The sequence below is a fragment of the Apiospora marii genome (genome assembly GCF_038362585.1).
Source record: "Apiospora marii strain CBS 49790 chromosome Unknown utg000009l_segment0_segment0, whole genome shotgun sequence".
Classification (NCBI taxonomy): domain Eukaryota; kingdom Fungi; phylum Ascomycota; class Sordariomycetes; order Amphisphaeriales; family Apiosporaceae; genus Apiospora; species Apiospora marii.
The window spans coordinates 3,388,009-3,399,109 of NW_027117381.1; the positions used below are offsets into that span (position 1 = coordinate 3,388,009).

The 11,101-nt window shown below is 52.6% G+C and overlaps 5 protein-coding genes across 5 annotated transcripts; 3 read left to right on the plus strand and 2 right to left on the minus strand.

Annotated features, from left to right (window-relative positions):
* Positions 1-215: 215 nt before the first annotated feature.
* PG985_012596 (oxidoreductase) lies at positions 216-1,949 on the minus strand (the record flags this gene model as incomplete). Its single annotated transcript, XM_066832362.1, has 3 exons — positions 216-1,158; positions 1,199-1,698; positions 1,812-1,949. 3 exons carry the CDS (start codon positions 1,947-1,949, stop codon positions 216-218), a joined length of 1,581 nt encoding a protein of 526 aa, XP_066680412.1.
* Positions 1,950-4,769: 2,820 nt separating this feature from the next.
* Positions 4,770-5,255, plus strand: PG985_012597 (ubiquitin-like protein pmt3/smt3; the record flags this gene model as incomplete). The annotated part of the gene is made up of 2 exons (XM_066832363.1): positions 4,770-5,099; positions 5,178-5,255. The coding sequence occupies 2 exons, from the start codon at positions 4,770-4,772 to the stop codon at positions 5,253-5,255; spliced, it is 408 nt and encodes a 135-aa protein (XP_066680413.1).
* Positions 5,256-5,907: 652 nt separating this feature from the next.
* PG985_012598 (uncharacterized protein) lies at positions 5,908-6,966 on the plus strand (the record flags this gene model as incomplete). The annotated part of the gene is made up of 1 exon (XM_066832364.1): positions 5,908-6,966. One exon carries the CDS (start codon positions 5,908-5,910, stop codon positions 6,964-6,966), a length of 1,059 nt encoding a protein of 352 aa, XP_066680414.1.
* A 761-nt stretch (positions 6,967-7,727) lies between these two features.
* PG985_012599 (transporter) lies at positions 7,728-9,486 on the plus strand (the record flags this gene model as incomplete). Its single annotated transcript, XM_066832365.1, has 3 exons — positions 7,728-8,232; positions 8,295-9,139; positions 9,235-9,486. 3 exons carry the CDS (start codon positions 7,728-7,730, stop codon positions 9,484-9,486), a joined length of 1,602 nt encoding a protein of 533 aa, XP_066680415.1.
* A 1,233-nt stretch (positions 9,487-10,719) lies between these two features.
* PG985_012600 (uncharacterized protein) lies at positions 10,720-11,091 on the minus strand (the record flags this gene model as incomplete). Its single annotated transcript, XM_066832366.1, has 1 exon — positions 10,720-11,091. One exon carries the CDS (start codon positions 11,089-11,091, stop codon positions 10,720-10,722), a length of 372 nt encoding a protein of 123 aa, XP_066680416.1.
* Positions 11,092-11,101: the final 10 nt, after the last annotated feature.

Consider the following 11,101-nt stretch of genomic DNA (forward strand, 5'->3'; position numbering starts at 1 on the left):
CACCTCTACAAACGATCAGCCTGGTTCGTAGCGAATAAACACATCCCGCCATTCCATTTTCACTTTTTCCAGTTACGGCCAGCTCGATGTACCAATGAGAGAAAGGTATCTTGCGAACATGACAGCTACCAATTAAAGATGTTAACATAGATAATATTTACACGATGGTGGGTGTACCTATTTAGGGAGCGGTTAAGGGGGAGAAGCTCAGCTCCCTAGTTGAATAACTTAAACCCCCCAGGCGCAGCCTTTTGGAATAACCCGTACGGATCGTACTTCCTGCTCACATCCTGGAGGAAAGCCTTGTTCACATCTCCATACCCGCGGATGGGGTCCTGCCAGGACGCTGCATAGTTGAGGTACACGTAAGGGTTCGTGACGCCAAGTCGTTCCGCCTCGGCTTGGAACTGCTCGAACATGCGACGCGACTGCGACTCCACCAACGGATCGTCCTTCTTATCAACCCAGGTCGTGGTCAACAGCACATTGAAGAGATCTCCGTCGGAATCGTCCAAGCCTAATGAGTTGCCGCCTGCCCGGGCGCTCGCCTGGGATATGATGGCCGGCTGAGGTTGGAGGGCCAAACTCCACTGCAGGCCAGAGGCGTTGCGCAATGCCGGGACCGTCTGCAATTCGATGGTATGTATGGCACGCAGCATCGCCATGCTAATTTGAAATGTGGCAGTTATCATGAGTTGGCGCTGTCCTGGAGCCGAGTATAGCTCCTTCGAGAAATCGGAGCTATTCGAGATGCGCATTGTATTGACAAATGATGGGACCGAGGTGAACTTCTCCAGCGCAGGGGGGCCAACCTGCTTCTTGGTGTATGATGGACTTTGCAGCGTGATCCACGAATCTGTAGCTGGTTGCCAGATGAGATTGAGGATATTGGTAGCATATGGGTCATAGGTAGGGCTGCTTGTGAATGATTCGAATGCTCGAAATAGTTTGTCCATATGGGTGCCGTCGCTGATGATTGAGCCGCCCCAGTAGTCGGACTGTGAGAAACTTCGCATAGTGAAGGCTGTGACAATGCCAAAGTTATTCGACCCACCGCGAAGCGCTCGCCACAGATCCGAATTGGATCTGGCATTAGCGTTCACTATTTGACCAGATGCAAGCACCACTTCAAAGTTATCCACGGTGTCGCATGCAAATCTGAGCAGACATGTAAGCTGTGAACTCATCGAGGAATAACTTTCCGCATTCAATGATACGGTGTTGGGTGGTGTTGACTAACCCATAGCGAGGCGAGAAATGTGAAAAGCCGCCACCCGTCACAAGACCACCGACACCCACCGTCGCCAATCGACCTCCTGTGACGGCCAGCCCTTGTGGGTCAAGTACGTTATATACGTCCCCCCATCTGTTTCCTGGGCCAACATTGACAGTCGTCTTGACAGCCGATATAATAACTTGATTGAGTCTCTGTAAGTCCACCACAACGCCAGCCTCGACATTAGCCGCTCCCGCCCAAGGGGTATGGCCACCTGAGCGGACAGCAAATTCACACCTGTCTGGGAAATACTTGCTACCGAGATGTAGGATTTGAATTGCCAAGCTAACTTCGTCCCGGTTGGAGGGAGTGACTACACAGGAAGGATGCAGCTCAGCTTCTTGGAGGCTCCAGTACATATCATCGGGGAGGATCCCGGGATATTGTACGCTGTTTTGAAGGACCAATGAAAGCGCGGTACACTGCCGAGAATGTCAGTGTCAAACTAACGTTTATAACATACTCCCAACAGAGGGGATAGGTGACATCGTCCCCCTTGGCACAAGTGTGAACGAGATCAAGAGATAGCCCTTACGCAATTCCCAACCTTTGCAACAGCACTTTCAGAGATAGGGGCTTGGGTATCCTCATTGAATGAAGCTGTTCCAGGAACGGTCAAGCAGAGGAGCCACAGCCCGCCCAAAAGTATGGCGGATGGCCAATGCTTGAACATTGCCATACCAAGTTTGAAGGAGGTCGCAGACCTTTTTCAGGCAATATTCTTCCGTAAGAGCAAAAGTAATGAAACAGTTCGAATGGAGATGTTGGCAAGCGATGTGAGAATAGAAGGAACACCGCACCTTACACAACACTTCGTGCCCTAATCGGGATGATATGCCAATTCCGGGGAGGATAACCGAGAAGGAGACCAAGTATTTGACGAAGGGAACATGTTGTTCATTTTCTTTCTCCCAAAAGGCATGTAAAATAACGGCTCGAAGGGGTGGTGGTACGTGGGGTGAAAAGGTGCTTGGGTGCCAGTGAAGGTGCCAGGTGCATGATGCATCGGGTTTCTTATGCAAGGGAGAGCTCGGGGGCAGACACGATCCCCTGTCAACTACACGGCTCGTGTTACTTGGGATGGCACAATTGAAATCTACCGTTCTTAAGCCAGCAACCCATTTTCATGAAAAACCAAAGCAGAACGAAATCGAGATTCCAGGATTTAATGGGAAATTCGATAATAATGTAGGAAATGTGCATTGAATTTTGATGGGCGCGAAGCGACCGTGGAACGACTGAATATGAAAGGCAAGGTGGGTGCATGAAACCCATATATGAGTTCCCGTATACTTGTTGTTGTGTTTGCTAGGAACTCTCATGTCCGTCTTGCCCGCCGGCCTGGATCACCTTATGATGGGACGTTGGCTATGCCCCTTGCGCGTCGCTAGATTACTATCCAGGGCTTGCAAGCAACGATCTCGCGTGACTTTGAGAAACGGCCTGACAAGGTATTGGTGTTATTTTAGGTTCGATGTTTGCATGTCTAACAGGAAATGTCTCATATAAGACTTCAGTTCCAGATGGTGTAGTAGTAACATGGCTCTGGGTTTATCACGTTCATTCGGCATCAATTGTCGGAGAAGGGACCCTGGCACTCAACACCGATCCTATTTCGACTCAAACTATCCATTCTTGTAATTCTCTTGTACATCTAAACATCGGCAGAAACACCTTTTTATATGGCGGATTCTACAGCAGTTGGGCCCTTGCCCAAGGTGGACCAGCCAGTGCTATTAGTGAGTGCGCTCCTGTTGATGAGGATCTCCAACATACAATCAAAGCAGTATTGACGGAAGACATGTGCCTTCCGAAAATTAGGCAGTGATGTGGACGTTCTGTGGCATAGCGATCGCGTTTGTTATAGCCCGACTGACGATTCGCTGGCGGTATCTCCATCGCTTCTTCTCCGACGACTACCTGACGATAGCAGCCCTAATCATTCTCATTGCGAACGACTGTCTGATGACCGTAGTTCTGCCAACTGGTCCGTTCCATCTCTTTCATCATAGATACAATTTCATCTGACATGGCATCGATCAGTATACGAGATACTGCTGGTCAGCGCTGGGCGAGCAATACCAAGTCCCCAGTTTGCTGCGAAGGTCTATTGGTTCCAGAACTGCCAATTCGTTTACACCTTTTTATTCTGGACAGGCTTATGGACCGTCAAAGCTGCATTCCTGGGCTTTTTCTATCGTTTGACCAACCAGCTATATTACCCACGATTAGCATGGCAGTTCATTGCTTCCATCACAGTCCTGTCGTACGTTGGCTGCGGTAAGTCTGAATTGGACTTACAAGATGTAATACCTCCAGATGATTAATCAAAACGAAGTTATATCTTACCTGTTCGCGTGTTCTTCCGGGGACGGTAAGTATCGCAGTCATGTATACACCTCTCAGAACACCCATTGTTGACTCTTCTAGGCGGTGTGCAGTGTCAGCCATCAGAGGAGGGCACTCGGCTCACACTCATCAGCCTCAAGTATAGCACGGCAGTCGACATCTGTACAGATGTTTTGAGTAAGTCCAGCTTTCTGAGGTCCTCTCTCCATATATAAACATGGTGTTAAGGTATGGCTAATTGAAAGCCTTTCATACATTTTTAGTTATGACGCTTCCAATCTCGCTCACGATTGGGCTGAACATGTCACGACCGCAGAAGGCCGGCTTAATCGCGGTTCTCTGTCTTGGCTGTATCATTGCAGTATTCGCTATTATCCGTGCTACATTCAATGGTTCCGATCAACGAACTCCGGAACTCTCCTGGCTCACATTGTGGACCAGTATTGAGTCCGGTGTGGCTGTTATTGTTGTTTGCCTGGCCAGTTTCAAAGTGCTGCTGTCGAGGCCGAAATGCAATGCTCCTCGGGCAGAGTATTACGAGTTCGACACAATTGGCGGGTCGTCGAGAGGGAAGAATTAATTGCCGATGGACAATAAGTTGTCTTCATAACGATCGAAGGTCAATGAAACTGGAAAGAGCCATGAAGGAGCAGGAGCGGGTCTGGCCGCAGCAGCTACCAAATGTTCACAAGACGATTCGTCCCGAATTGATGCCAACAACTGCCTGATGCTTATGAGAAGGTAGGAATATCTGTAAATCTTGCCCACGCGTATGTTTTAACGAGTTTGTGGTCGCTGCCGGTACTCTCGAGGCATATATCGGAAGTGCAGCTACCATATCTTCCAACCCGACCACTGACGCAGAGGAACACACCCATCAACGGTTCGTCTGATAGGAAAACCGCACCTACCTTGGTGACAAGTACGAAATTCAAATATGGACTCCGTGGACCATTCAATACATTAATTGATCATATTATCATCTGCAGCAGTCCCGCCTACCTACTTACTATTTACTGAACATCCACTTCACCACACAGATCCCACCTGATCAACTCTTGTTTTGCCTTCAACGCCTCAAGCTCCTCATTTCCTACTTGCAAACCCACCTACATCGACGGTTCATCATACTCCAGGTTTCAACATGAGCGGCGAACGGGTCGACCATTTCCTGCACCGAATCAAAAGCGAGCAGAACAATGCAGCTTCCGGCTCAGGTGCAGCTGGGGGAAGCACGGCGGGTAACAAAGACCAGGGCGACGACAATGGCGACGATGTCATCACAATCAAGTTCAAAGACAGCGCACGATACCAGAACGAGACACCGTGGAAGGTGAAGCGATCAGACAACCTGTGGACGCATCTCCAGAATTATGCCCAGTCCATCAAAGCGATCAATGTTCCTTTCCCGGGCCCCTTGCGTTTCGTCACCTTTGATGGCGAAGCAATCAACAAGGAGCATACACCAGCATCGGTAAGATTTCCATAAACTTCACAGCCATATCATGTTATGGATGTTCTGGAAACTACTGACACATAACGCGGCTTGTAGCTTGACATGGAGGATGGTGATGTTGTTGACATGATGCACGAGCAGATAGGTGGAAAGCCGTGTCTTGCATCGATCTGATCCCTAAGGCTGCTCTCCCGGGGTTCATTTACATTTAAGTCTGGAAGGGCATCACAAGGTTACAGGTGCCTATTGGAGCTCTGCGCTTCCATACTGGAATGTATCTACTGGACACCTTGATCAGGTGACTGAAATTCAATCGTGTTTGGCCAAAATGTATTGAGTGACTTCATTAGGCATGCATGGAAGCACCATGATGCCTTGCTATGATGAGCGAGCCTATACGAGACAGTCTTACTCAACTTCGTTGTTGCCTGTTCCTCGTCTAGATCAATAACATAATAAGAGATGGCGAGCCCATTCCCAAGCTTCCATTGTTATCGGGCTTTTATCATGTTCTAGACAGTATTTCGGTAGTGGAAAATAGTCCACACGATCGTACTGTTTAGCTACACGATCTGAGATGCTGTTTCCATGACAAAGAGCCCGGTGCCTCAAGAACAAAGATGGTGACAATGCCGGATACTGCCATTGTTATAAAACAATACTGTCGTCCTTTCTGGGCTCCCAGGTATATATTGTACATGGAGCACGCCCCCTTTGGATAGAGCAAGCAATAGCAAGCATCACCGAGCTATCCTTTGCATCTACATCTATCTGCAATAACGAAACGCCAACAACGACAACAAGGTAAGGGCTCCTCCCTGACACAATGGTGTACGACAGAGTTCTGATTGGAAAGAACGGTAGCATTCTTGGAAAGATAAAGTACAAGGATTCTGAACCTACCAGAATGAGCGAGAGATCCCAAAGCCCAGATACCATTCTGGAGTTCGACCGAAGGGCGACATACCTGGCCCAGTTCCGACCAGTGGCGGTCTCAAGTCGTCCTTCTTCGCCAGCCGAGAGTACCGACTCCCAAGAAAGGCCCGTCATGTCGGAGGTCATTGCCGGTTATCGCGACAGGGCACAGTCTCGCCGACCTGCTAGATCTTCGCCGTCGTCGTCGGCTACGAGGACGACGAGTGAGCGCCGATCAGGTCGTAGCAGCTCCAGATCGAGTGCCGAGGCCTGCTGTCGGCCCCATCTCGAAGACCGGCACGGGTTCTCATCTTCGCCGCTAAGCAGCAGCTCCACGATGCGCCGGGCGATCCGGAGCCTTCTGAAGAAGGACGGCCAACAAAGCAAGCAGTACGCTGAGGAGGAATCCTACGTGCCCTCCCCGAAGATCACCTTCCTGATCGACCAGCCCAAGCTAACCTGCATGATCTGCCAAGCCACAACCCTCAAGCTAGTCTCCGAAGACGACACGCCCCAGCCGGGCGACTTCGACTACGACGAGTCCGAGGACCCAACCCCCGCGATCCTGCCCTGCGCGCACGTCGCCTGCACGTCGTGCATGACGGCCTGGCTCGCCGAAAACGACGGCTGCCCCTTCTGCCGCGTCGCGCACCGACGCCCCGGCTGCGGGCACCGCGTCGGGCCCCGCCCGCTGACACACGCCACCATCGCGTCCCTGCCCGCGACCCTGCCCGAGGGCGGCCGCGTCGCGGCCGACTGCGACCCCTGCTCGGCGAAGAGGCGGGAGCGCCGCGCCCGCGACAAGATGAACGGGCTCGCGGAGCGCTACGTCCGGGCGCGCGAGGAGGCGGAGCAGCGGCCCGAGAGCGGGCAGGCGCAGCTCGCGCTCAAGACGGCTAAGAAGGCGTTTGAGCGCTGCGGGCTCGATGTCGGATACGAGGAGGTCATGGCGGAGCATACGGCATGGTGAGTGTGCCATTTGTTCATGTCCTTTCACTTTTCCTCCTTTTCTTTTTTCTTATCTGTTGTAATACTTCGGTATTTGCTATCTCGCTACTATTTGGTTTGTTATCTATCATAGCGTGCGAGTTCTGCTCTCGGAGGTCAGGCATCTCCAGTGGGGTCACTCTCACTACCCTGAGCGTTCTGGGAAATGGCGTAGACGGTGTTGGGATATGTTTTATCTTGTTTTGAACTGTTGATACCCGTCGCTAAGGTAAGTATTTACGGAGCGGCTGCTTCTAGGCTTGCGTTAATACATAATGTTTTGACATGCTCTTTGAACCCGACTTTTCAGGGTTAGAGTTGAATTTTTCTCCAAAGTGACCGACGAAACCCCATCGTGATTTGACCCTTCTCATTTCGGCTTTGACAACCTTCATCATTGGTAAACACTGGTTTCTTGGCATTTCGTCAGTGATGGCCGGCTTGAGTGACCCCATCTCGGCATTCATCTACCGAAAGGGTCGATGCGGGGAAGAGGGACGGGTAGATGAAAATCAAGATAGATCTCCCTGGCCCAGTTGGAGAATGCATACCTCGTCTATGCAGTTATGCTAACAATATCGGTAGTATGGATATTCCCGATGGGGATCGTTTTGCGATTTCCCCTTTCATCTACGTCCAATAGCCCCCTCTTAAGTCACCTCCTCCCCACGCCACCATGCATTCGGCATCCTTCTCTATCGGACCTCTCTCCGCCCCCTTGAGACCAACACCACTACCGTAACCATGGCCGCAAAGATGCGCATCACCAAATTACCGGACACGTCCCTCTGGGCGAACCGGCGCTGCCTGCTCATCTGCATCGTCGTGTCGCTGGCCAACATGCAGTACGGCCTGGACTCGGCCATCGTCGGCAGCCTGCAGGCGATGCCGGGCTTCCTCAAGGTGTTCGGGTACGAGGACCCGTCGGCGGTGGCGACCAAGGGGTACGCCATCGGCGGCACGTTCCAGCGGCTCATCGGGTCGCTCCTGACCCTGGGCGCGTTCCTGTCGTCGCTGTGCGCCGGCGCCTTCGCCCATTACTGGGGCCGCCGGTCCGCGCTCTGGGCCGCCTGCGCCCTCAATGCCGTCGCCTGCGTCATCCAGGTCGCGTCGAGCGACAAGGCCGCGGTCTATGTGGGCCGGCTGGCTTTAGGGGTTGCGAACGGGTTTCTCGTCACCTTCTCGAACATCTACACGGCCGAGGTTGCGCCGTTTCAGCTGAGGGCGGTGTTCGTCGCGCTGTTTTCCGGTGAGTCTTATCTTATCCAGAGTTCCTAGAGCCGTCATCGCTGATTCTTGACGTATACACAGAATGGGTCAATATTGGAAGTATCATTGGCGCAGCGGTCGCGAATGCCACAAAGAGCAGGCTGGACAAGGGTTCCTACCAGATCCCCCTGGGGACATTATTCATTGTCCCTGTCTTTCTTACCATCGGCCTGTTCTTTGTACCGGAGTCGCCGAGGTATCTCGTCTACAAGGGAGATCTGAAAGCCGGGAGAGCATCCCTCGAGGCGCTCAGGGGCCACTCCTTGGAGCCGGAAGAGTTGGAGCTCGAATGGGCGGAGATGGTGGAAGGGATTGAGGAGGAAAAGAGGATCGCGCACACGATTGGACCGTTGGATATGTTTCGGGGATCCGATCTTCGACGTACGCTCCTCTGCCACGGCATCCTCGCGACACAGAGCGGTTCTGGCGCCTGGTTCATGATCAGCTACGCGACCTACTTCATGATCGTGGCGGGCCTGACGGTGGAGGAGGCCTTCAAGTTCTCCGTCATGAACACGTGCCTGGGCTTCGTCGGCGTCAACGTGGGCATCTTCGCGATGCGGCATCTGTGCGGCCGCCGGACCATCCTCATGTTCGGCGCCGTGGTGCAGGCCCTGTCTATGCTGGGCATGGCGGTGGGGCCCACGACGGCCATGGCGCAGGGGAACCACGAGGCGGTCCGCGGCAGCGTCATCGCCTTCACGGGCCTCTTCATGTTCACCTACAACGCATTCGGTGGCAACGCATCCTACCCAGCCGCCACGGAGATGGTGAGCACGCGGCTGCGCGCCTGGACCGTCGGGTCGGCCACCTCGCTGGGGTATTTGCTGGCCTGGCTGACGGGCTTCTGCTCGCCTTACTTCATCAACCCCGAGAATTTGAATTGGGTAAGTCTTGCCTTTTACAGCCCAGCCCACATGATGATATATTTCATCTATCGTCGATCCCCAACTGACCTGAAACTTTGCTTGTACAATACTAGGGGGCGAAGTATGCTTACATCTGGGCCGGAACCAACCTTTTGTGTCTCGGGTTCTTCTACCTCTTCGTTCCGGAGACGAAGAACCGGACGTTGGAGGAAATCGACGAGCTCTTCGCCAATGGGGTCTCAGTGCGGGAGTTCAAGAAGTACGAGACCACAATACTGGACAAGGCGATGAGGGTCGTCCAAGAGCAACACAAGTCCGAAGGTGTGATGACGGAGCATGTGGACAATGCTGCATCGAAAAACTGATAATCGTTGGCGCATGAATCGAGGCCGAGTTTGGTGCAGCACACGGCGAACGCGACAGGCCAACTTGTAATCTCACCACCCTTTTTTTAGTCTTCGACCCTGCTAGGATGGTGCATATGTTCATCAAAAACCCCTTTCGTGGCCGCATATGAAATTGTGGACTACCCTCAATTTAAAACATGTCACCGATTGGGGTATTCCATGCCATCGTTCTTCGTACTGTATATTGATTGCACTGCCTGTGCATTAAGACATAGTGATTGGAGCCATTTCATATACGCACATAAACTCAAGTGCCTCTCGGGGCAATGAATGAAAGGGCAGTGGCTGTGACCAAATCTCGAGAAGGCCTAGCGCAACTGTGTAATGGACCTTGCGCCGCTCAGATCGGCCTCAGTGGCCCTGCTTGTTGCCGAAGCTGGCCATCAATTTCACGGTGCTGGGATATCTCGTTACCAGTATCGATGGAAGGCGCGCCCCAGGGCCTTGGCCTTGACAGTAACCACAATCTTTCGTCGGACCAACTGTATGATCACTGGTAACTCAGAGAGAATGTCGCACCCGTATATTTCCAGCCTGCGACTTGGAGAAACTGTCCCTCTCGAAACTGATGCGGTCGCGTTCGTCCTCCAGTTTCATTCTGGACCTCGAATTTCAGGTGGGGGAGGCAGCTTAAAAGGTGGGTAGCAAGATCAGCCGCCCGTGCACCCCAAGGGCTTCCGTCAAAGGTTCAATCTCCAACTGGCAGAGGCAAATCAAACACTTGAGACGCAAAGGTCTGTCCTTCTTTCCATTCTCAAAAGAAAATTGATCGCCTGCCTGAGCAACAATTGATGATTGCCACATGGCCACTGCCGCCGCCAAATCGTCCACGACCGTACCGTCGAGGTCGGTCTGCCCAAGGGGCCCAAGGGGAAATTGCCAGACAACTCGACAACGCCTTTTTCTCCACAGTTCGCTGGCATTAGTCATACTGTACACATCATGACTGGCGGTGTAGAGAACGCATAACGCACACTTTTCCCGCCAACCAGCCATCGCCTTTGTCAACCCGACCGGCGTAGTCGGAATACTTGGCATGATACTGGAAAATGGCCAACTCCGTGCCTTGCAAGGGAAAGGTCGAGTGGATGCTTTCAGACTTGCCCGGGCGCGTTCGCAGAGGGCTCCGCTCGTCTCCACGGCCGCCTTGACCATCTCATCGAACCTGTGCCTGATCAGTGATGAACACGATCAGCTGCTCCGCTGTCTGCCCAGATCCAGTGCTATGGTATGGATGCCCCCACAAAGCACAATGCACCAGGCGCTTGAAGAACCCACGAGTATTGACCGCACCTCTTCGACGATGAGAGCAAACGCGAAGGTGTCGTGGGACAAGAAGCCGGGCCTGCTCTCCGCGAAGAAGCGACGTGTGATCGGAGTTCCATTGATGCATCCAGTTCGGTCCTCATCGAATCTGGGTTGCTTGTTCAGCTCCTCAACTGTGATCTCGCATTCGTCCGCGATGCGCCACTTGGAAAACGGCAAGCTCGTAGCTACGCGTAGGATAGTGGCGGTAGAATAGACTCGGTCTACCGACAAGCTGCCGCATGCCCTCAAGGGCATCTCTTATACT